The sequence below is a fragment of the Trichoderma ghanense genome (assembly GCF_004382785.1).
Source record: "Trichoderma ghanense strain CCMA-1212 chromosome Unknown scaffold_21, whole genome shotgun sequence".
Taxonomy (NCBI): domain Eukaryota; kingdom Fungi; phylum Ascomycota; class Sordariomycetes; order Hypocreales; family Hypocreaceae; genus Trichoderma; species Trichoderma ghanense.
Window position 1 is genome coordinate 251,393 of NW_027395684.1, and position 24,196 is coordinate 275,588.

General features: G+C 54.5%; 9 protein-coding genes across 9 annotated transcripts; 6 read left to right on the forward strand and 3 right to left on the reverse strand.

Moving 5' to 3' along the window:
- Nucleotides 1–1,067: 1,067 nt before the first annotated feature.
- Nucleotides 1,068–1,599, forward strand: CCMA1212_010085 (uncharacterized protein; the record flags this gene model as incomplete). The annotated part of the gene is made up of 2 exons (XM_073707140.1): nt 1,068–1,396; nt 1,467–1,599. The coding sequence occupies 2 exons, from the start codon at nt 1,068–1,070 to the stop codon at nt 1,597–1,599; spliced, it is 462 nt and encodes a 153-aa protein (XP_073554402.1).
- Nucleotides 1,600–2,408: 809 nt separating this feature from the next.
- On the forward strand, nt 2,409–4,853 carry CCMA1212_010086 (uncharacterized protein; the record flags this gene model as incomplete). The annotated part of the gene is made up of 1 exon (XM_073707141.1): nt 2,409–4,853. The coding sequence occupies one exon, from the start codon at nt 2,409–2,411 to the stop codon at nt 4,851–4,853; it is 2,445 nt and encodes an 814-aa protein (XP_073554405.1).
- A 2,403-nt stretch (nt 4,854–7,256) lies between these two features.
- On the reverse strand, nt 7,257–9,581 carry CCMA1212_010087 (Glucan 1,3-beta-glucosidase; the record flags this gene model as incomplete). Its single annotated transcript, XM_073707142.1, has 1 exon — nt 7,257–9,581. One exon carries the CDS (start codon nt 9,579–9,581, stop codon nt 7,257–7,259), a length of 2,325 nt encoding a protein of 774 aa, XP_073554404.1.
- Nucleotides 9,582–9,725: 144 nt separating this feature from the next.
- Nucleotides 9,726–10,097, forward strand: CCMA1212_010088 (uncharacterized protein; the record flags this gene model as incomplete). Its single annotated transcript, XM_073707143.1, has 1 exon — nt 9,726–10,097. The coding sequence occupies one exon, from the start codon at nt 9,726–9,728 to the stop codon at nt 10,095–10,097; it is 372 nt and encodes a 123-aa protein (XP_073554411.1).
- Nucleotides 10,098–11,362: 1,265 nt separating this feature from the next.
- CCMA1212_010089 (uncharacterized protein) lies at nt 11,363–11,566 on the forward strand (the record flags this gene model as incomplete). The annotated part of the gene is made up of 1 exon (XM_073707144.1): nt 11,363–11,566. One exon carries the CDS (start codon nt 11,363–11,365, stop codon nt 11,564–11,566), a length of 204 nt encoding a protein of 67 aa, XP_073554410.1.
- Nucleotides 11,567–13,591: 2,025 nt separating this feature from the next.
- On the forward strand, nt 13,592–13,969 carry CCMA1212_010090 (uncharacterized protein; the record flags this gene model as incomplete). The annotated part of the gene is made up of 1 exon (XM_073707145.1): nt 13,592–13,969. One exon carries the CDS (start codon nt 13,592–13,594, stop codon nt 13,967–13,969), a length of 378 nt encoding a protein of 125 aa, XP_073554448.1.
- A 239-nt stretch (nt 13,970–14,208) lies between these two features.
- On the reverse strand, nt 14,209–14,496 carry CCMA1212_010091 (uncharacterized protein; the record flags this gene model as incomplete). Its single annotated transcript, XM_073707146.1, has 1 exon — nt 14,209–14,496. The coding sequence occupies one exon, from the start codon at nt 14,494–14,496 to the stop codon at nt 14,209–14,211; it is 288 nt and encodes a 95-aa protein (XP_073554449.1).
- Nucleotides 14,497–16,531: 2,035 nt separating this feature from the next.
- Nucleotides 16,532–18,685, reverse strand: CCMA1212_010092 (Beta-TrCP; the record flags this gene model as incomplete). Its single annotated transcript, XM_073707147.1, has 2 exons — nt 16,532–17,516; nt 17,574–18,685. 2 exons carry the CDS (start codon nt 18,683–18,685, stop codon nt 16,532–16,534), a joined length of 2,097 nt encoding a protein of 698 aa, XP_073554446.1.
- A 3,689-nt stretch (nt 18,686–22,374) lies between these two features.
- CCMA1212_010093 (NADP-dependent alcohol dehydrogenase 6) lies at nt 22,375–23,511 on the forward strand (the record flags this gene model as incomplete). Its single annotated transcript, XM_073707148.1, has 2 exons — nt 22,375–22,808; nt 22,863–23,511. 2 exons carry the CDS (start codon nt 22,375–22,377, stop codon nt 23,509–23,511), a joined length of 1,083 nt encoding a protein of 360 aa, XP_073554447.1.
- Between the last annotated feature and the right edge of the window lie 685 nt (nt 23,512–24,196).

Below are 24,196 nucleotides of genomic sequence, written 5' to 3' on the forward strand. Positions count from 1 at the left end.
CCTGTATGTGCCGCTTTAGGTCAACACGCTGCCGTGATACGACCGGCCAGCTATAGAGGAGGAGGTGTCTTGAGTGTACCATATTCTTTCTGTGCTTGCTCGCCCTGAGGATATTGCTGAATCTCCCGAGTCTCTCTATGACTCGATGTCTTTCCCAACCTTGGCATATATCTTACAGCTCCTCTACTGTGTTGATCTCCACGGTGACTTCTCTAAACCCCAGCAGGTAAGTTAACCAGGTCCGTATCGCAACAAACTATAACATAAGCAAAAGTCTGCAGTGTATGCATCTAGCATATGCCACGGAACAGAACAACGGTGATAGTAACCGACCAAACGGTATCATAGCATATACTTCGTCAACCATACAGGAAAAAAGCATAATGGCGGCTCTGGAGAAACTTGGGGTTAAAATAGGGCTACCTTTCTCTTATCATAAAGGTGCGAGGAGTGTCCGAACAAATGGGATGCTGCCCTCGATGCAATACCAAGCCTTTTCGAGCCATGTCTCTACGTCTCTCCCCATTCTACCTGTATGATCCAAGAGATCATGGAACAAATGCTCCCCTCAGGCGTAGTAATCCTTCAGCCTCACACACAAGCGCCTCGGCTGCTTGATATGCCTCCGAACCCTATGCAATAGCAGAAATAAGAACCCAACACCAAGCGCCTCACTCCCAACAGTTTCTCCTGATACACCACGATGGAAGCTTGTTTTAAGCTTAGCTACTTTACAGTTCGGCCGTGGCTGCTAAAGTGGCTTGATAAGTTGTGAAGCTTCAAGTTGACTTTGAGGCTCATGGGTTCTTAGAGCCTTTTCTCCTCAAACTTACTCTCCAATGCCTCCGAGAAGCCTCTCGCTTGTCTTAAGCTTCCTTTTCTCGACTCTTAGCCTTGGGCTTGCAATGCTTTACAGCTGATACTGCTGGCAATCTGCCAAGTATAAAGAGCCGGGCATCGCCCTTGCTCAACCACGATTCTTTCCAATTTCCGCACCATCAATCCTTCCGAGTCTCGAACCAGTAATCTCTCCAAACCGCTGAACTCTATAAAAACACACATACACCATGAGTTCACTCCCAGCGGACGTCAGCGTCCGAGATTACCTCGAGGCCACAACCACGGGGAGCATCTCGTCCGGGAGCCCAGAGGAGCAGCTCCCGGCCTACGACGACGACCGGCCGCCTCCAAAGTACCGGGCAATGGAGGAGCTGGCCGTGGAGGAGGAGGAGGAGGCGGCGGAGCCGACGACGTTGGCGCAGCAGAGACGAGTGCTGCTCCTGTGGTCCCTGTCGTCTCTCTTTTTCGTTTTGATAGTCGTGCTGGTCATCGCTGGGGTGGTGGTGCACGCCGACCGGGCGAGGAAGAAGAAGGAGGAGTTGGAGCACCAGCAGATGTGAGTCTTTTTCTATTCTTACTTGTGATCTTTACATGGCGAGGAGCGAGTTACTGACTGTGTGATTTAGGGGGGATGAGACCAGCGAGGGGCTCAGGGGGCCGGCAGACGACGAAGGCCTGGTCATCTCCTTGACGGCGGTGGTGCTTGCGGTTGCCTCGAAGGCGACGGCAACAACGACAGCTGTTCCATTTACTGCGTAGATGGAACATGCCACATATTCTGACTTTGAGGAAGCCGTCACGGAGCTCCTCATGTATATTTACACACATCTGCCGCACTATACCCCTTGGGATTGAGATCTGAGAGGCATCCCAACTTGATACCCCGATTAGACTGTCGACTAGTTACGTCTACTATTTGAACAATTGACTCATCTGATGATATATTCTCTTGGTTATACCTCTCGTGGATGTCATGCCCATGTCAGTTCCTCGGTGATATACCGAGACCATGGTACTGTTGTAGATGCAAGCGGAATTCCACAGGGATCCGTAAGGCTACAATATGAAGACTTTTCCATCTGGAATGACGTTGCTTACCGGAGTGCACTTGCCTCTTATATTGTTGAAATTCTTGTAGTGCAACCAATCAGTGGCCACGGGTCTCGTGACGCCCTCAACCCCAAACTTCATGCTCTGACAACGCGAAACTGAAACTTCTCTCGGAAAAACCAATCAAGTCAATCTCGACACAATCATCTCCTACCGTTTGCTACGAGATTACCAAGAAGCACCATACCTCACCTGTTGAGGATTCTTCAGATGAGCACGTTGCTCAATGCCCAGTCGATGCGTTATACGGTGATCTCTGAAGCGATTCAAGATGGTCGCGTGCATGCTCACACGCATGAAGCGCACAACGCTAGAGGGATTGCGCGCAGATCCTCCCAAATATAACCAGACTTCAACCTCATTCGCCCATCCTTGCAGCGTCCCCAGTCGAGGCCCGGCAGCTGAAAGCGGAATAGCTGGGCGTCGAGAAAGAACCAGCTCAACCACCATCTTCAGCCATGCGTCTGCTCTACACGAAGGAGCTGGAAACGGGAGGCTTTGAGCTCAGGGAGTTTGGGGAGCAAGACACCCCGCCGTACGCCATTCTATCGCACACCTGGGGCGATGGGGAGGTCACTCTCCAGGACATGACCCTCGGTCGATTTGCAGGCAAAAAGGGCTATGACAAGATCAAAGGCTGCTGTTCCCTCGCAAGAGCAAACGGATACGACTACGCCTGGGTGGACACGTGCTGCATCGACAAGACGAGCAGCGCGGAGCTGTCTGAAGCAATCAACTCCATGTACCGGTGGTATGGAGAAGCTGCTGTGTGCTACGGCTACCTGGCAGATGTGCCGTCCACAGCCGATTTCGCAGACAGCAGATGGTTCACCAGAGGATGGACTCTCCAAGAACTGATTGCGCCCGAGACGGTCATCTTTCTCGACGAGGCATGGAACGAACTCGGCACCAGGGAGACTCTGAAGCAGGAGATTTCCAAGCGCACCGGCATTCCCTTGAGCGTGCTCTCGGGCTCCGACCTCAAAGGGATGAGTATTGCGCAGAAAATGTCGTGGGCCGCCTCGAGGAAGACATCGCGCTCCGAAGACCGGGCCTACTGTCTCATGGGAATTTTCGGCATCAACATGCCGCTGCTCTATGGCGAAGGCGAAAGAGCCTTTATGAGGCTCCAGGAAGAAATCATGAAGGTGACGGATGACGACAGCATCTTCGCCTGGAGATGCAAAGGCCAAAACCATGGCTCTCTTCTGGCAACGTCTCCAGATGCATTTGAACATTCCGGAAACATTGTCCATGTGCGCACAGCCTGGTTGCCCGATAGCAGGTCTTGGACGGTCAGCAACAAGGGGATTCGCCTAGAGCTGTCCTATATGGGAGTCGGGCACCAGGGGCTAGGGCTCGGCATTCTTCACTGTGCAGAGCGCAAGACAAGGGGCAATACCTTTATTGCCATATATCTCAAAGACGTGTCCCTCACAATGGAGCATTTTGCCCGGGTCGGATGTGACAGGTTCGAGCTGTTCAATCTCGTACCCTTCCGAACAAGCCAGCGTCCTCAAAGATGGCTCAACGTTCAGCAGCACCGGCCAGCAGCCATTCGAGCGCGGAATCGTCCCCAAATCCTTGGACACCCGCCGCCCTCCCGAGATGATCCTGATTGGGGATTATTCGATCCAACGATAGATTTCACCAATGGCTCGTCATCAACATCGCCAGAGAGATGGGGTGAAAGTGAGCCTTCTTCGCTCATTCGCATGGTAAATGAAGGCCGTGTGGAAGAGACGAAATGGCTGCTTGCAAGACGCACAACCAAGCCTGATCATAAAGATGAGGACGGGCGAACTGCTCTGTCTCATGCAGCAAGCAACGGCCACACCAAGATTGCATGGCTCCTCCTCTTGCGGCGAGATGTCAAGCCCGACGACAAAGATGCAAAAGGGAGGACGCCTCTGCATCACGCGGCTGGCGAGGGGCATGCTGAAGTCGTATGGCTACTGCTCACGCGAGGCGATGTTGACATTCATTCCAAGGACAATGTAGGACGGACGCCGCTCTTTTACGCCGCAGCAAACGGGCGCAAGACTGTCGTTTCAATGCTTCTGGCCCGTGGGGATTCGCAACATCACTTGAGGGATGTTAAAGGACGGACGCCTCTTTCCTATGCGTCAGAGGGCGGGCATGAGACGGTTGTCGAGATGTTTTTGGATCGAAGCGACATGGAGGCCGACTCGAGGGACAAAGATGGGCGGACGCCGCTCAGCCTGGCTGCAGGGAACGGCCACCTGGCCGTCACTGGTATGCTGATTGAGCAGGGAGCCGATGTCGACTCGCAGGATAACTACGGCCAGACGCTGCTACGGTGGGCAACCCAAAATGGGCACGCGAAGGTTGTCCAACGGCTTCTCGAGGACGGAGCCAACACGGAAATCGAAAGCCAGATGGACGGCTGCACGCCCCTATTAGCTGCGGCTCACCTAGGATGGGACGAAATCGTCCAGCTGCTCCTAGACAAGGGGGCCAATACGGAAGCGGCACAGATGAACGGTCTAACGCCACTGCACGTCGCTGCCAGCGATGGACGGGAGGCTATGGTCGCGGCTCTGATTGCCAAGGGAGCCAACATTGATGTAAAAGACATTGGCGGTTCGACGCCACTGGCTCTGGCATCTGCTGGAGGGCATGTCGGCATCATGAGGCTGCTGCTCGATAACGGAGCAAACATTGACGCCGAGGATGCAGACCATGTTAGGCCACTGCACCGGGCACTTATGGAGAGAGGCAACGATGCCGCCGTGGAGTTGTTGCTCGCAAGGGGAGCCCATCCTTGGAGTTCCAAAGAAGTTGCCTTGGGGAGTGGTTATACGACTGAGCAGCGTGATAGATTGAGGGACTCTATACCAAAGCTTCGCATGCGCTGTCAGAGTGACGGATCTGGGGAATGAGGACACTTTGTGTTGAGATGTTGAGTGTCAGCCTGCTCGGGACAGGAAGCCTAGCATAGAAATGTTCTGATTCTTGTCGCAGGCTTTCTGTTGTCACTGAAACGAACGCCATGCTCGCCTCTATATGGCGTTCCAAGGATGAATGAAGGCTTTCCCATCACCTTGGACGAAAACCATGCGCTCGGGTTACCTATTGGACATTTTCCTTCATTTTGGTGATTACGAGAAGGGTCCTCTTATAGCGGAGAAAGACGATATCTGTGGTGTAAGTCGGATACGAAAGATGGAGGGGAAGCTCAACCTGAGAGAACCTAGCAATATCGTCACTTATAGCTGGCTCAATATGCTAGAGGAAGCCAAGCACTTTCCCGCTTCACATACTGAGTCTTTTCGGGTTGACGTATGAAACGAAGCACATATTCCATCATTACGATCCGGAGTTCTGGCTCGAATGTCAAGGTGGCCATGATAGCAAACCTCTCCAGCCACCTACACCCAGCATACACACACACATGCACACACAGCCACACGATGCTTACAAAGGTCCCCAGGGGATCACACCCCCCCTGCTCTCTAGGCAGCCATACCGTCACATATAAAGCAAAATAAACGAGCTGATTCCCAGTGAAGTAGCTCAGCAGACAGAGGTCTTTGGATTAAAACCAAACAAACTACTGCTCCCCGTGAAGGGAAGCCTTCACTTTTTTCCATTGGGGGAATGCTTCTCTGTTCGAGTTGCTTTTGTGTCCGTTCGTATTTCTTTTCTTTTGTTTCATTCTCTCTTCACTTTTCACATTATCTTTGCTCTTCTTAATCTCCCTGTTCCCCTCGTCTTTTCCTTTTTTTTTCTTTTCTTTTTTTCTTCTTCCCCCTTATCTTTCTTTGTTTTTTCCTTTGTTCACCTATACAGGGTTACATACTCTGCGTAGTGTGAAGCTTGGCATCGTAGCAAGTATGGTACATTAGGTAGTATGTAAAGCAAAGTAAAGGATGCCTCACTCAGTGAAGTAGCTGAAATATCTGCCCGTTGACTCATCAGTTTAATGCTCCTCTTTGGAGTCTTCACTTTTTGATTTGCTTCTTTGTTCGAGTTTCTCCCGGGACATTCCTTATCCTTTTTTATCCTCTATACTTGCTGTTGTTATACATGTTTCGTTTTCGTGGTGTTGATGTGTGGTGTGAATGTGCTTTGGGTGGAACCGTCCTGTATCCGTACGTTCATCACCAAAACGCAGCTAACCCTTCCATCACCGCGTCGCCATTATTTCTCTTTCAAACAAACGCAAAAAAAAATAAAAAATATCCTCGATTTCCAATCCAAGCAATTCATACACTTCACCCGTAAAGTTCCCATATACACTCCGTATGTTCTCTGCCCCCAAGGATGACAGCATCCAAGCCTCCCAACTCTCCGGTATGACTCACCCCACCCACGACCGGTTGAACCCCAACACAGCCAAGCCGCAACTCCAACCAATCAACTCACCACCCCCCCCCCATCATCACCACCCAACATTCCCTTCCACGCAAACCAAATCCCATTATAGACTGAAATGAACTTGATGGAAATCAGTGAAGTAGCTGGGTCAAACCAAAAGCAACGCTCTAGTTACATACCCATGCTCCCCTTCAGGAGCCTTCACTTTTGCTCGTTTGTTCGAACCACCTCTGCAGCATCTTTTTTTGGTCCTTATTCTGTAAAAACTCTCCTGGATGAATGGTTTCATACGTTTGTTCATAGAAAGAGACTGGTAAATGATTCTCTCTTTTCCCTTATTCTTGTTCAAAGGGAACGTTGAGGTATTCGGATAGACGAGAAATATTGGCATGATGTAGACAGTGATCCTCGAGCTGTAGACTTACAGATAAATCTCACCATGACACTCACAATCTACAAGCCTCACTCTGTCACAATGAACTATCCAAACATTCAAAGCACAGCAGCAACAAATCACATATGCAACATAGTGCCAAAACATCCCGTCGACCAAAAATTTCATTCATATCATCATCAGCACGACTAATATCTCAATCATGTTTCTCAACTACCCTACTCATACCTCACATCCGCCAATATCCCATAACTCATTCCCCTTCCCCCATCCCTATTAGCCCAGCTCCCCTTTCCTACCAAATTAAAGAACGTACAAACGTACATTCTTAAGGAGCAAACGAGGATCAAGATCAAGGTAACAAATATTGGAGCACTCTTTTTTTCATTTTTTGTTTTCTCAAGTCATGGCGCGTATATATGTACATGTTCACTCATACTATGTTCAAGTGTGCACCCTCCGTGCTCGCAGCAAACACGGTCCGAGTCACCACCACTGTCCTCTCGGAACCGCATCCCACCAGCGGCAGAGGCGCACTCACGGCATCCTCCCCCCCCTCGTCATCGCCCCTCTATGACGTCTCAAAGGAGGCGACGGTGCCGCAAAATGTGTTTCGGTTGTCCCTGTCGAAGACGGCGCCCTGGCCGTTGAGCGTAATCATGTTGATGCTGGCCTTGGTGCTGATGCCAAAGAAGTGCACCTGCGAGTTGCGCACGTCAATGATGTTGTCCTGGCAGTTGTTGGCGTTGACGCAGGTGGTGCTGTCGTAGTTGTTGAAGAAGCTGTACATGCCGGCGCCGTAGATGAGCGTGTCGCTCGAGTTGACGACGCGGATGCCGTACGTGCGGGCGCACAGCGAGTCGGTGCAGGTGCTCCAGTCGGGATCGGCGTACTTGGCCTGGCTGGTGAAGGGCACGCGCGCGTCGGGGTTGCCCTGCATGTAGGCCGTCTCCGTCTGCAGGATGTTGCTGTAGACGTTCTGGGCGTTGTTGAAGGCGTAGTTGTACAGCACGCTGTGCTCCGAGGCGGTTCCCCACAGCCAGGTGCCCTTGGTGCTCTCGACGAGCAGGCCGCGGCCGTTGTAGATGTTGATCTGGCTGTGGTCGGCAAGGTCGAGCTCGTGGTCAGACACCCACAGCCACGTGTTCTCCATGTAGATGGAGCCCGACGAGGTGACGTGCACGAGCAGGAAGGCGCCGTAGCACGAGGGGTTGGGGTTGGTGGTCACCGTGGGCGTCTTGACGCAGCGGTCAGACTGCATCTGAGTGCCGGCGGTGCCACCGATGCGGAAGTGGACATCCCACAGACCGGCGCCGGCCTGGGAGGCACCGGCGACGTTCCACTCCATGATGATGGCGCCGGGCTGGGGGCCGAGGGTCTCGAAGATGAGGTCCTGGATCTCGACGGTGCCGACATCGCCGGGCTGGCCAACCTGCCAGACGACCTGGGGGTTGTTCTGGTCCTTGAACTTGGAGCCGCCGACCATGATGAGGGGCCAGATCTCACCGACAATCTTGATGTTCTTGGGCACCTTGATAGTGTCGGTAATGACGTAGGCACCGTGGTCGAAGTAGACAATCTGGCCCGAGGTGACGCTGTTGAAGACGGCCTGGATGGCGGCAGTGTCGTCGGTGCTGCCGTCACCCTTGGCGCCGTGAGACTTGACGGACACAAAGTTGCTGGCGGCCACGGTCTCGTACTGGGGTCGGGTGTGAGTCGCGAACTTGCCACCAGACGTGAGCGCGGCAGGCTTGCTGACGGCGGCGCGGGTGCCCTGGACGGCCTGTCCGTTGGAGTTGGTGTAGGCGCGGCCCTGGCTCCACGAGGCAATGTTGGCGTTTCCTCCGAGGATGGTCGCTCCGGAGCCGGCGTTCTTGACCATGACGGGAGTGTTGTTGGTGGCGTCGACGTTGTCCAGGATGAGAGTGCCAGCGGTGCCGTTTTGGTTGACGTTGTAGTTGGTCAGCACGCCGACCTTGACGTTGTTGAGCTTGCTGTCGGCGAGCAGGATGGAGCCGACGTTCTGGTTGCCGTTGCCGTCAAGGGCGCTCATGTCGATGCCGACGTTGGCGTTGTTGATGGTCAGGCCGTGGAAGCTCCACAGCCAGTTCCAGTTCATGTAGACGGCGGTCTGGCAGCCGTTGAAGACCAGGTTGCGGCTGGTGAACTGCTGGTTGCCGACCCAGATGCCCAGGGCACCACCGGTGAAGGTCAGGTCGCTCAGCCAGCCTCCGGAGCCGTCCTCGCCCCAGATGCCCTGCTGCTTGTTATTGGTGGACGTGTCGCCGCTCATGATGAACTGGACGTTCTGGATCGAGGTGGCTTGGGCAACACGCCAGCGAATACCAGTGCCGGTATTGATGGGTTGTCCAGACACGTCAATCTTGAAATTGCGAATCTGGCGGAAGAAGTTGTTGGTGGCGCCGTACCAGCCGGGGTTGGAGTCGATGACGGCGATACCAGTGAAGTTGGCGGACGACTTGAGCGTGGGCAGGTTGGTGGCATCACCAATCAGGTGGGTGTAGTAGTACAGGAGAATGGGCGAAGAGACGACATAGGTACCAGGGGGGAAGTAGACGATGGCCGGCGTGGTGGTCTGAGAATCGCAGCCGTTACCACATCGGTTTCCAGCGCTGATGGCAGCATTGATGGCCGCGGTATCGTCAGTCACACCGTCACCCTTGGCACCATAGTCCTGAACGTTGCGGTAGATCTGGTAGCCAGAGCCGGAGTTGGAGTAGGGGACGGTGCCCTGGCGAGCAATGTTTGGGAGCCACCAGCTCGTGGCGGCGGCCACGGCCTTTTCCTCAGCAGCCGGAGCTGGGGCGGCCAGGCCCGGCGCCGCGAAGAGGCGCAGGGCGAGCAGCGAGGCCGTCAATATGGTTGACAGACCCATCGTGACCAGGAAACAGTTGAATACAGATGCTCTGCGGTTCGGATTTCGAGGAGCGTTACGTATAGGCTACACAAGAGAAAGAAACAGAGTTAGCGGTTTGTCCAACTTTGTCCGGCCACGAGCCTTTTGTATATAAAAGGCACAATGGTGAGTGATGAGATGTTGAAGGCGTGGGGGGAGGTGTGGTTGATGAGAGACGTGGGACGGGGATTCCTCAGACAGGAGCCTGAGAGGAACAGACTGACTCTGAATGTCCTCTCCCTCGCAAGCTTCAAGACTGAGGCTTTGCTACTGGCCGAGGGTGCGCAGAGGAGCCGTCAATGCGCAGAGAGGCAAGTGCCGGTGATGGGAGGAAGTGCTGGTGAGAGGATTGTGAAAAGTGAGGCCGGGCAGGGCCCTTTAATAGGCACGGGGGCAGTGAATGAGGAAAAGCTTGACAATGCTCTCAAGCGGCAAAAGAAGGTTGAAGGGCTTCTGGTGATGCATGGCCCATCTGACGCTCGCCGGGCGTGTTGAATCGACGCCCCCCCGGTGCCTTGGATGCCCCAAACCCCCACCATCACGCGCCGATTGCTCTTGGGATGAGACCGAGATGGAGGGTGAAGCCAAGGCGAGCAGAGGTTATGCAGCTTCTTCTTTGGGCCCAAGCGCTGCAGAACAATCGGCCGCCGTGACGAGGGTCATGAGGCACCCGCACACACACGCCGGGAGCTGCGCACCCAGATGCTCTGGCAAACCGCACATCGTCTTGCATCCAACAGAAACTTTCCTGGAGTTGCTCGGCCCGTAGAAATCGACGGACAAGGGAGATGTTGCAGCTCTCCACAGATGACACTTTTGCACGCATGCAGCGACGCAGTAACTTACCACGCCAGAACAGTTTATTGTAGCAGTAGCGTCCTATTGTGAGCGACGTAGGCGTACTGCCGGGGGCACTTGCTCTGCTGAATACTGGTGAAGTGGTTGCTGGATCTTGTTTTGCTGTTTGTATGCCAGGGGGCGACGGGCCGAAAAAGGGGTGGGCCGTGGAGGCGAGTTGTGATGGTGATTCGACGCGGACGAGATAGAGAGACGAAACAATGGTGTTTAGGGCATTGATCGTTTGATGAATGAATGACGGAAGAGAAATGAGAGTCGCAGAGGGAATGGAGACAGGAGGAAACGCTTTTATTCCGGCTTGGGGCTCACAGGAAGCGTTTGATCAGACGCCACTGAAAGGAGAGTAGGGCTTCACTTGTTGAGGAAAGGACAGGCAGACACGTATGTCATTAGGTAGAGAGAGAGAGAGAGGGAATGAATGCAAAAGAGCGCTAGTTAAACGAAACTCACCTTGTATCGCGCCGCCATGCCAAAAATAGGCCAAGAGAGAAGGGCCATGGTGGGAGCCTCAAAGCCTCTTGTGCTGTGTTGTGAGGATCTCCTCCCTTTTCTCGACTCGCCTATCCGCGTTTCGTACTGGTACGCGCGAGGGCGGCAGTTGGCTGTGGCTTTGGCTCGACTAGCAGCCCAAGTCTCGCAGGAGCGTATCTAAGGTTTAGAGACAGGCTCGGGTATGGTATTAGCGCGTGGTGATGCTACGAAAAGCTCCGCGTCTGGTAGGGAAGGGAGGCCATTCGCGACTCTGCGGCATTGAGCCTGCTCCTGAGCAGAGTCCAGCAATCCAAGCAATAGCGTAGCCGCCACATCGCGGCGGTGGGCCCACGGCTGGATTCCAGGAACGTCATGATGCCATTGGCTGCTGCTCGTTGTTTCAGACGGGCTGGACCAGGGTGTTGACCAGGATGTCCCGCGTTCTCTCGTCCAGCCAGGGGCCACGCCTCTTCTACCGGCTGGGCTGGGGACCCAGCAACGACAGCCTCTGGAGCAGGTCGGCCGCCGTCCATCTGTCACTCGGCCCTGCTGCGAGCGGGCGACAAGAGAGGCAGCAGAAAGACGCCGAGCCGAGAGCGCGCGCCATGCATGAAACGACGAGACTCCCCGAATGAATGAGCCAGCGGCTGGCCTGTTCTTCGATGTCATTGCATGTGCTCTGGTCCGGCTCAACAATACGAAAACGAGCGGAAGCTTCCATGATGGGTCGATGACGGCAGCGCAGAGATGGCTGCGATGATGCATCTGGGCGTAGAATGGTCCTTTTTGCCTCGTGGAGGATTGAGTGTCATGAGGCCATATCGAGGAGCTTTGGCTTTGGCTTTGGTGCCCCCCATCCCGCCGCTGGGATTGGGTGGCACAGACGCCAACGGACTGAGTTTTTTTTTCGAGGGCTTGCTGATCAGCGATCGGAGCGGCGGTGCGCAGAGATAAGGTGAGGCGCAACGAGCAGAAAGGGAAGCATCTCTGCCGCTCCAATCCTCGCATCGATCATCGTCTGGGTATCACGGACGTCTGGGGCAAGACAGTGGTGGAGGAGGACAAGAAGCAGCTGCCCTCCACGGCCCGATCGGGAGATGGCCAGCAGGGCTAAAGCTTAGCGCCCCTCCCCTGGAATTGCGGCCTCACGCCCCTGTTCTAGCCTTCCGCTAGCACTGCGGTCCACTGGAGCATTGAGCAGATGTCGGCGGTACTCCGTGCCTGGTACTGCTCCGTGCTCTGTACGCCCCAGCCGAGGCAAAAGCTCCGTGATCTGGGGTACCGATGACTGCCAGGTACTCCGCCCTAGCCGAGACGAGCCCTCGCTGCGATTGGCCACGTCTGGACCTAAGCAACTTCCTTAGTAAGGCAAGGCATGTCAAGCCCAGAACATGAACATCATGATTCTACCCACGAAGAAACATGAACGCCCGTTTTAGCTCCGTTTGCGACGTCCAACATCAGACCACAGACGTGATCAGGCGGCGGGTGATTTTACATCGTTTGTTTCGATGGTGTCCAGCAGACGGTGCGCCTCGACTGTCTCAGACCCGCGAGCGACTGCAAGCACGGCGTAGCGTGTGCCGCCTCAGCAGACTGCACCGAGATCAGCTCGCACATGTGACGGCGAAACACCCTGATTGAATGGGGAAGAGAGAATGAGAAGCCACTCGAAACAGTTGGCACCACTTGGCAGTTGAGCAACTGCCTAACTTGCTCATTGCTATCACTTGAGGACATGTCTACCGTTACGTTGTACGCCATACTGACAGGCTGACGGAGCAATACAGGAGCATTGGCTGCCGGCACCCACCAGCCATTGCTCAAATCGAGACGCACAGCGAAGATCGCAATTTGACACCCCCAAGCATTCACGACATCTGCAGCCTCCACGTTACCCTGTGGCCTGTGGCGTAATGCGCGCACTAGGCACAGAGTCGGCCCAATGTCCTGGATCGACCGTTTACAGTGGTAAGGCTGCAGCCGTCGGTCACACGAGTCTCGTGCGAGCACGACGGACTGTCACCTGAGGTGACACCTCCGTCTTGGCCCCTTTGCCACGGAATCCTAGGGCGGAAGATGAATCGGGAGGGCGACACAAGTACGTCAATATTACCTACTCGGTGGTCTGCCTGGCGACGGCCTGTCTAATCCAGCAAGGCAGGCGACGGCAAACACACAACTCAAGACATACGGCAGAGCACGCAAACGCAGCAGACCAAGAAAACGTGAACAGGATGGCGAGATCATTGCTGTGAGGGAACCCCACGCCGACGAAACGCACGGGATCACTGGACCGTCCCGAATAGACAACCTACCAGGGCAGTGACTGGCTGGCAAGAGGCATGGAGCCCGTCATTGCAACGCTATGCCACCAATCAGGCTTCCGGCTGTTCACGAGCCCTGTCGACCCTTTCGTCCAGCTTTTATCCGTTTTTCCTCAGCATCCACGGCCATGGGTCGAAAACGGCGGCTAGTGCCATGAGAGACGGCACAGCCTGCCAGCTGCTTCAACGTATTCTGGCGGCCGTATCCCGGTTGGCAGCACCCTTCGTTCACCCTTTCCAGGCCTCTGCCCTCTGCACAACCACTGCGACTATTGTCTTGCCTCTCACCCTCCTCAGCTCGTTCGCCGCCACAATCAATAGCTCGTCTCCGCGATGCACAGCGACAACCTCCTCTGCGTCCCCATTCCCATCCTCATGGCCCGGCCCCAGCCACGTCATCCACCATGCAACTGCACCCCAGAAACTGCCCGGAGAGAAGCCGGCCAGGCCTGTCCAGATGCCTCCAGATGCCTCCAGATGCCTCCAGATGCCGCAAGTCCAAGAGATGCCGGCTGGAGCTCGTGCCCTAGCCCTCGCCCGCCCCAGACCGGAGATGCCAGGGATTCCCCGCACCGAGCGGCAATAGGCGTTCTGGATGCCGCGCTTCCCCGACCTCTTCTGAACCTTCGGCCGCACTTGTTAGGCAGCCAAGATGCAGTGCAAGACTGGCGGTGGCATTCTGCGGAGGCATGCTGCGGAGGAGAGCGATAGCATCACCAGCTGCAGCATGCTGGATGCTCCCAGCGCCATGCCAACATCAGGGATTATGGGTACGTATCTTGAGTATTATCGCTCGAGAACTGACAAACCCTACAGCACCAGGACCAAGATCCCATCCTGGACGACGCCACTTCATCCACCAGCTCACCGCCCAGCACTCGGAAGGGGCCGGTCCCTGCTGCCTGTCAAGCCTCTTTTTTACTAGGTAGCTTTTAAGAATACCAACAAGGTTATTCAGCATCCTTTCTCGCAAGTCGCCGCAGCTCACTCCCATCGACATCAGGGTAGGACGAATAATACGCTTTGCGGCTGAGAGCCACGGGAGTTTTGACGCTCCTTATAAAGGGCCGAGTTGGAGCACTGGCACGGTGGGCTGTGCGATGATGTCTTTTTGCGTGATTTGATTCATCTCGAATGCCAAGGTTGCACTTGTTCGGGGAGATGCTCCCGACGTCCTTGTAGTTGCGCATCATGGTGTGGTAGATGGAAGATCCAACGTAGTATCTCGTTGCCTCCATGATGCAGTTCCAGTCTCAAAGTCCATATGCCACATATGGCCATCATACTATGGGGACAATTGGTGTTTTCCGCGTCACACAACCAACGCAAACCACCTCCATCCCACAGAAGCACCTACGAACCACTGACCAACATACATGTAGACACGTGCACCCCAGCATCCCCAGAATCTCACACGGACGCCTACAATCATCATCCTGCGGTTGGTTACCCCATGCCCTCCCCGCACAAACTATTCATCCAAGCCAACCTTTGCCGTTCACGAGAGAAAAAGAAGAAAAATCCCCCGCAAACTAACTGGAGGTAAAAAAAAAAAAAAAAAAAAAAAAAAAGGAAGAACTCGGCCATACCCGCAGATTCCACAAAAAACCATGCCCAAACAGAAGAAACCCCCAGCTTGGGCCCAGGTCACACACACACACACACACACTAACAAACAGACTCCGTTCTCCGAACCACGGACTTCAGGCATGTGAGAATTTTTATACGCACATTTAGGTAGGTAAATCAGTCCTGCCACAACATGCGGTGCATTCTCGGCTCGTCTCTTGCGCTTCTGAACGTAAAGCTACGCTTGACTGGGAGGGAAGACTATTGGATAAGGTATGCAAGGTAAGGTACCTTAAGGCAAAGGCAATACTATATAGAGAGGTAGGTGTTTCCACTACCAAAGTCTGATATAGTAGCCCCTGTGCGTGTGCTTGTAAGGGGTTAAAACCAGTCATACAGATGGGATATTCCGCACTGCTATTATCATTTGCCCTCTATTACTCCATGCATCAACCTACATGTATTAGAAAAACGGCCTTTCCGGAAAGTCCGATATCTTTACCCTACAAGATTCCAAAAACACAGTCGAATATAACGTCAAAGTACATGTGTTATTCGACGTACAATAATATACGGTGTAGGAAATAAGTAGAAGTAGATGGATAAGACTTGGTATCAACTCTCAGGTACGTGTAAGCCAAGCCACGAAGGACCTCACCCTTATCCCGCCCATCTCCCATCTTCCACATACACACACGCACCCCCCCCCCTCTTCTTTCACGCAGATCAAAACCATCAAGGAACAGTACTTTCACCGCCAAGAAAACGTCCAAACCATCACTCAGGTCTATCCCCTCCCTCCAATAGCCGTCCAATGAGAGCTCCTTACTAGACCAGCCAAGCAATGGTCCAGTTGGTAGCCATCACAAACCACAGATCACAAATCACAAGGCATCACAACGACAAACCAATTAGTTTTATGATACATCTCAGGCACAGAAGGAAAAGTCATCGATTTTGTTAAAAAAAAAAAAAAAAAAAAAAGCAAAATCACTACTTTATCCACGCCCACCCAACCTCCTTACCGTAAATCGAAATAACAAAAGAAAAAGAAAGGACGCAAAGAAAACAAAACAACCTTGTTTGGTGCATAGCTCGTCTATACGTTTTAATCAAGCGCCACTAATCAAAAATCGCCCAGTCTTCTTTTCCCATTTCCTGAAAAACCCGCGCTCGCTCCCTTTGAAACTACAATAACAAAAGAAAGAAGAATAAAGATCCCGTAGTTTGCATGTCTATGTCTGTCGAAGAAACCTGCTCCTGCATGAAATATGACTGAACTAAAAAAACCAGCATGAAAAAGAAAAAAGTCAAAGTGACACGCTTGTCCAAGGGCGCAGTGATAGTTGGCAGGCATAATGCCAAGTCGAAATGCCAAACAATGCTCAATCTATCGCGTTCGTATGCCTAAAATGGTCTATTCACCGAGTGGTGCAGCAGAGATAAAAAGCCGGTCGTAAGGGAAAAAGGAAAAAAAAAACGGATCGTAAGATGGAGGCCGAGGGAAGCATGCCCTTGATTTGCTTGGCTCGCCAATTTTATCGTATGGGAACGCAAAGACATACCAAGGAGCATGTTTCTGGAGAAGGCCGATAACGTGCGTCATGCCGGTAACACCAACGGGCACGTTCGTGAGATGCTGCTTGAGAGGGGCCCACATCCGCGCATGGTCCCCAAGAGTCGGTCCGGATGGCGAGGCTTAGTTCAAAAGATGCCACCGCCGACGCTGGCGTTGTCGCTCTTCAACGTGTCAATGCCCTCTACCTCCGCGCCAAAGTCCATGATGAGGATCTTGGGGTCTTGCCCGGTACTGACGATGCGTCGGTAGTCGCTCTTTGCGCTGAGGACCCAGCTGGCATGCCAGCGGGGAAAGTCGAGCAGCTGGCGGCCCGTCTCCATGTCCCAGACCTTGATGTCGGTATCGTAGCTGCCACTGACCAGTCGCCCGCTCACGCTGTCAATGTGCAGGCTGCGCACCAGGTTCTCGTGCGCGCGCATCTCGCGGACACACTCGCCCGTGTTGGCGTCCCAGATGCGAATCACCTTGTCGTTGCCTGCCGAGGCGACATACCGTCCATCCTCGGAGAACTGAGAGCACGCCAGTCCCTTGGTGTGGCCGACGAACTCGCGAATGCATCGTCCCGTGTCAATGTTCCACAGCTTGACGCGGAAGTCGCCCGAGCACGACACGATCGTGTTTCCGCGCATCTGGACGGCGTTGACGGGGCCCGTGTGGCCGCGGAGCTGGCGGAGGAGGGCGCCGGTCGCCCGGTCCCAGACACAGATGCTAATGTCCTTGCTGCACGTTACAATGTGCTTCTCGTCAAAGGCCAGGTCGAGCACAGCAGCCGTGTGGTGGGTGAGACGACGGATCGGTCGGTAGCCGTTCCGCATGTCATAAACGATACACGTGGAATCGGAGGAACCTGTCACCATGATGTCGTCGTCATACTGCAAACACAGGATAGATGCCCTGTGGTGGTCCGCAAAGGATACCACCTTTGGCATGGAGGGCGCGGCCCTGAAGCTGTCGGAGAAGTTGACATAGTGCACCGGGTTGCCTTCGGCATCTTCCAGCAGATTGGGGGCGTTGACCACTTCAGGAGGTCCGATGACCAGACGACACTCTAGAGTTTGCATGTCCCAGATTCGAATCGTCTTGTCTCTGGAGCCAGAGATGATTTTGTATCTAGTTGGATTAGTATGCCAGGATCCAAGAAAAGGGTTGCTGGTGTGGGACACTTACTCATCAAACTGCAGACAGTAAATGCTGTCTGTGTGTCCGTTGAGATACATGGGACGGGCCTTGCCCTCCTTCCACTTCTGAGCGAGCTCGAGCTTGGCGCGGTAGATTTGCTTCCAGTCGTTGGTGGGAACAACAGGAGGAATGCCCAGGCCAGTCCCGGGCTTGACGGGCTCGCTGGTGGCATAGGTGGTCGTCATTTCTCGTAGACAAGACTCTCGCCAGATGTGCTGGTTGCGGACCACATCGTGCCAGTGCCTGGAGACGACGCTCGCCTTGGCCAGAGCGGCGGCGTCCAGGCAGGCCAAAACGTGGATGGCCAGCTCGGACGGTAGCTGCTTGATGAAGTCGATTCTGCTAATGTTGCTATCTTGAGCAGAAATGGACCCGTCATCGCTGACACCCGAGCCGGGGAATGGCTCAGTAACGACGATGCCAATGCCGCTCTCACGGTCGTTGCTGTCCTCGCTGGACGATTGCAACCAGTGGGCGTGCATGGCCTGCCTCTGGAAGTACTCGTTCTGGAGTGCCACGGAGGCCTTGGCGGCACCGCCCGTATTCATGGGAATATATGGAGGCTCGTCTCCCATTGCGGGAATAGGCATATGCGGGTTCGGGCCCTGGCGCTGTTCGTAGAGGCCATCATCGGTGGCATGAAAGCCATAGAAGGATCTCGAGCGGCGAAAGGGCGCGGCTTGGCGGAGGCGGTTCCAAGTGTGATGGGCGCTGGTCGGTCTTGCGTGGGCAACGGCCTGGTTGTGGACATCCGATGACTCGGCTGCGATGGATGGCCGGCGGTGGACTATGCCCTTGAGTGATAGGGAGGCCCGGCGGATCACCCCCTTGATGGTGCCGGCAGTGCTTTGAGCACGGCCACGCAGCTTTCGAGCGGGCAACTCGTGTGTGTCTTCCGAATCGTCGACGGCGACGTCGTTGATCGGTCGCGAGGGTTGCGGATCGTCGTGGGAAAAGGTAGCGTGCTTGTGGTGTCGGAGCAGGTTCGAGAGGCTTAGGCTGCGCATGCGCTGGTCATGCGGCTGGTGGGAGGCGGGAGCACCAGCGACGCGAACCCCAGCAGGTGCCCCCATGGTGTATGACTGGAATTGATCCGCCATTGTGTTTGTTCAGGCAAAGCGTGGCTGGAGAAGAGTGTTTCGTGGTCGTGCAGACAAATGGTACGACTATTCGAATGTAGAATGCTGCCGGCTCGTGATCGAAAGGACTGATTGATTCGAAGACTGAGATGCGGAACGAGGCTAGAAAAGACGAATGTATCGAGGACGGAAGAGGCTCGTCGAATGAGTGCTGATCAACAGGAGGCCGACGCGGAAGAGCCTCGGTGGAGTTTCGATGTGCTCGTCGGCGAAAGGAAGGACGAAGGGACTAGTCTCGAGACGGAGAGCTGAAACAGCGGCGGAGCCAAAGAAGGGCAGACAGCCAAACAAGGCGGCGAAACGCAACAAAGAGAGCGAGACGCTGAGGTGCCTCCAAAGAGCGGAAATAGAAGTGTCGACGAGTGAGGAACGCAAACTCGGGCTGAGATGCAAGAAAGGAAATGATCAGGGCAAAGGCGGTCTCGCGGGTGGTCGATGGGGCGCCACGCGGCTGCTGACAACAACCGAGAAGTGCCTCGTGCGAGTTGTCCAGAGACGCCCCCGTTTCGGTTTTAGTGGGAAGGGGGGATGAGACACGACGCGGCTGGGAGGTGACGCAGAAATCCGGCTGAGCTGGCGAGCAGAAGAGATGGAAGACGCGGGAGAAGAGATGGGGGAGAGAAAAAGGAGAGTGGGTGAAGGAAGCGAAGAGACGGAGTTGCGATTGGGAGATGGTGAAGCGGCGTGGCAGCAGGATAAAGGTAAGGGACCAGACAGAAAAAAAAAAAAAATTAAAAACAGGGGACCGATAGCGGTATCGATGTGCTGTTTGTCACTGATACCATGCGGCAATATTACTGGCAAACCGGGCTGTGTTAGTGCATGTACGGCGCAGCCTGCATCGACGTGGAGGGAGGGAAGGATTTTGGCTGCTGCCCGCCATTTGCCGGAGACCCTGCAAAAAGGGCTAGGAGGGAAACCGAATGGAAAAAAGGAACAAGGAGAGGCGATGGCGTTGGGGCGTCTTGCCCCTGGGGAAGGGAGACGAGGCTGGTGGGTATGTACCGGTACCTGCGGCTGCGCGTGCGCCTGTATCCGTGAGGTGTAGTACCTGACTGATGCTTCACTGGCGACACATCACATAGCATTACAATGACGGCCATTGGCCAAAAGCCATCAAAACACGCATCTGGCGTCCCCTTGAGACGCCCCGGATTCTGTCCACCGGCCCCTCCAAGTGCTAGTGGTGGAAACGGAGCTGAGTGGACCTGGAGAGATGCATCGGCGCCTTGTGAGTTCTGGGGATGCCCCCCTGATGACCGACCGACCCGTGGGCTAGGTGGTCATGCCGATTCAGATGTTCTGGTGATGACCTGGGGCAGCGTGTGAACGTGTCGACGCAGTTGGCTGTCACCAGGCGAACCGGGGCATTCAGCACGATCCCTTTCAATATCAGGAACAAACGAAGCAAAGAGAAGAGGCCCCATGTCTTTAGCCACCGTAGGTACTTTGAGCGATATTGAGGCATCGGCAAGCAAATTCGTCTGGTAATAGCGCGAACACGCCAAAGAAGGCGTAAAACTTTTCGTATGTCTCATATTCGGCTCATTCACACACACACACAATTGTCTTGAGGTACACCTCACGAAAGAAAATTCATCAGCGTAAAAGTACATGTACAAGCCCCAAGAGCAAGCCACACGCAGCGATCAAATTTGCATCTTTCCCCTCCCAATCCAATCTGACGGCTGAGATGCAGTGCGTGCTATGTACTAAGTCCCTGCGCCAGCCGCTTGTGCTTTTTTAGGTGCGATCTGAAGGCGGAGTGCCCGTGAATTGCGGGTCCCTCTTCTAGTCAGCTCTTCGTTCTTTTTTTCTCTCACTGCATTCTAGACCGGCACACCGGGCATCTCTTGGCTGCTGCAGCTGGGATTGGGCCAATTCATTTTTCTGTTGTAACATGATTCGCTATTTGGGATGCGTGTAAAAGAGGTGAGTATGAGTGACGGTGTGCTTGTGCCTGCCAAGAAAAGACAGCTGGCCGCTGGGTTGGGTCTGATGGGCTTTTGTGTTGGAGTGCATGCAGAGAGAAGCAAGGGGGAAGCTGAGAAAGGGCTGAGATGAGGTGATATTTAAAAGACTAGGTAGGTAGAAATAGCACTCCCTCGAAATGAAAGAACACTACAGATTCTCATTGTCTCAATACCACACTGCTTTCGAGTATCCGGCATAGGCAAGGCATTGCTTATTTTTCATTCTGTCAGTAAAAAAAAAAAAAAATTTCCTGTACTGTACCGAGTTGTCCCAATTCGCCATACTAACACGATGGACGACGGCTTCGCGAAATGGACCAGAAACAACCAGAGCCAGGGCAATGATCGCCGCGTATCCCTGGTGCATCTTGAATGCTACAGTCCATCAAAAAGCACAAAGGGTTCAGCCACGTTTTGCAGTGGAGACTGGGACAGCAGAAGCTGCATCTGCGTACGAGGATCTGATGTGACGACCCCAAGGAGCAGCCGGGAGATGAAAAGCATGGCCGTGGAGTTCTTTTTCTCACCTCAGTCACCAAGACGGGCAGGCTTACATGGAATCTGCATCCGGTCCATGAGCTGGCCAATAAGCAGCATTTCGTTCACAGACGTCAGCAAGCCCGGAACTTGAAAGACCTCAATCACTAGATTCGCTTCTCCTGGACCGAGAAGACAGCGTCAGCGCCAGCAACGCGCATCATGGCGCCAGCGCAGCTCCTCCGCCTGCCCCTTGCATACCGCCTCTTCTTCCTCTTCCTCGAGCCCATCGCGCGCCGTGCTGCTGGTGCTCTTGATTGCGGACCTTGGACACTTGTGTTCCATGCAGGGATTGGGTCCTGAGATATACTACAATGTCATGGGCTGGAATGCTGCTGATGTTGGCAATGTGCCCTGGGTTTACGCGGGGGCGAGCATGAGGTTGTGCTTCTTGGCGGGGGTTGGCCTGTGAGGACGGCCGATGAGACCGAGGAAGGATGAAGCCGTTTGACTGGATCGGGGCAGTTGAACGAGGCGCCTGCAAAACTACAAATAGCCTGCCGGACGCCATGGGAGATTTTTCAAAAAATCTGGGAAATCCAAACCTCCTCCTTCGGCCACCAAGCCCCGAGTGACATCCCGCCGGCTCTCCAGAATGACAACGAGGCGTAGATTTCAGCCCTCATTCGGTATCGCTTCACCCGGAGCCGCAGGAAACCCACGGGAGCGTGCTTAAGTAAGCCCTTATTGACCGGTCCGTCGCGCGCTCTCTTTGGTGGAACAATCGGACGACCTCCGGACTATCTCGACGCGTTAGAGATAGTAGTGGGTTGAAGGCGCCCCTTCGCCTCCGTCTAGGTGGGGGGGCTTGTCGCTTCGATTACTGTAGACGTGTAATAGCGATGAAGGAGAGGCTGGTTCAGCGTGGAGAAGCAGCCCGAGAATTGGCGCGGGTAAAGCTGGGGGAACCTGCCCCTCATTTCTCCATGACGATGGTGGGGTAGAGCAGAGAGAAGGCGGCAGGCAGAACGATGAACCGGCGCAATTAATATCGACCCCTTCGTCTCCCCCCTCACGCTGCTCTTGGATTCAGCTGCTTCTCCTCTATTTCTCTTGCAATCAGCAACACGCCCGACCTCTTGCCGTCTTGAAAGCCCCGTCATAGTCTATCCCCAATTCAAGGAACCCAAAGAGCTCAAGATGGCTGTCCCTGACAAGTTCACCGGCTTCCAGTCCCCCGGCGCCAGCAACTGGCTCGAGTTTGAAAAGAACTCGTGGGAGCCCCGACCTTTCGGCGACTATGATGTCGACATCAAGACGGAGTGCTGCGGCGTCTGCGCGAGCGATCGCCACACCATCAGCGGCGACTGGGGCGAGTGCCCGTACCCCTTGGCTGTCGGACACGAGGTCGTCGGCAAGGTGATTCGCGTTGGCCCCAAGGTGACGCTGGCCAAGGTCGGCCAGAGGGTTGGCGTGGGCGCGCAGGTGTACTCGTGTCTCGAATGCCGCCAGTGCAAGAACGACAACGAGACGTACTGCAAGCACCAGATTGACGCCTATGGCGCCCCGTACCTCGACACGGGCTACACGACCCAGGGAGGCTATTCATCACACACTCGAATCCACGAATACTGGTGAGTGGGCTGTGTCTCTTTTCTTGGCTCTGGAAGACTGACGGGATGCTCTAGGACATACCCCATCCCCGATGCTCTGGAGAGCGCCGATGTCGCCCCCATGCTGTGCGCTGGCATCACCGTCTACAGCCCTTTGAAGCGCTTCGGCGCCGGCCCGGGCAAAAAGGTTGGCATCGTCGGTATTGGTGGCCTGGGCCACTACGGCATCCTGTTCGGCAAGGCACTCGGCGCCGAGGTCTGGGCCATTTCTCGGTCCCGAGCCAAGGAGGCGGACGCCCGCAAGATGGGCGCCGACGGCTTCCTGGCCACGTCGGAGAAGGACTGGACCAAGGGCCACGAAATGACGTTTGACCTCATCATCAACACGGCCAACTCGTTTGAAGGCTTCGCCTTGGCCGAGTACCTGAGCCTGCTCGACGTCCACGGCCGGTGGAATTCGGTCGGTCTGCCCGGAGGCGACGGCGTCTCGATCCGCAACCAGGACTTCCTCGGCAACGGCTGCTTCATCGGCAGCTCGCACCTGGGCAGCCGGAAGGAGATGCTGGAGATGCTTGATCTGGCCGCCACCAAGGGCATTCACTCGTGGGTGGAGAAGATTCCCATTTCAAAGGAGGGTCTGCAGCAGGCGATGAACAGACTGGGAGATTCGAGTGTGCGATACCGGTCGTGCATGGTCAACTATGATGAGGCGTTTGGTGCTTGATTGTATGATGCGACGGGCGAATGAAGTATGGATAAACGAGAAGAGAAGACAAGGGAGAAAGTCTACAGTAGTCACCTTGGGTCAAAATATATCGCTCTCTTCTTGTTAGTCATGCAGGTGGAAGAACCTTGATGGACAGCTCATGTCCCCACCTGGAGGTGTTATTATTCGCTGATAGCCCAAAGAGGATCTTCCGCTCAATTGGTCCATTTTCCACTCGCCATTGCACAAAAGACTCAGATTGAACATTGACGCCATATGAGGAAAACATCGCTCATGCTATATATTTGTAAGCTCGGTCTCGGCTTCGGTGCCCCGTCTCGCAGGACCCCCCTTGGCCGAGCGAATTAAGCTTAACCTCGACTAAACTGCATCCGTCTCGCCGAGCAACGTCACAATGCGACGCAATACAAATTCCCTTCCCTTTGCCCAGTAAGTAAGGGACTTACCACGATTGAAATAATCGAAGCTCTCAAGTACTGCGGTGGATTTTTTACGTCCTTTCAGGTTCGCGAGGGTAGTTAGCCGTGTAACGGACCTCATATGAATACTTGCGCACCAGATGCGGTACTTCGGAGGCTGCCAGGTATAGTAGCTATTTTGCAAGTGCTTCCAAGTCGTATATTTCGTGATGTAAGCCCGGGCTTGCTTCGTGGCATCCGCGGGGCATCTCCATCCACTCGAG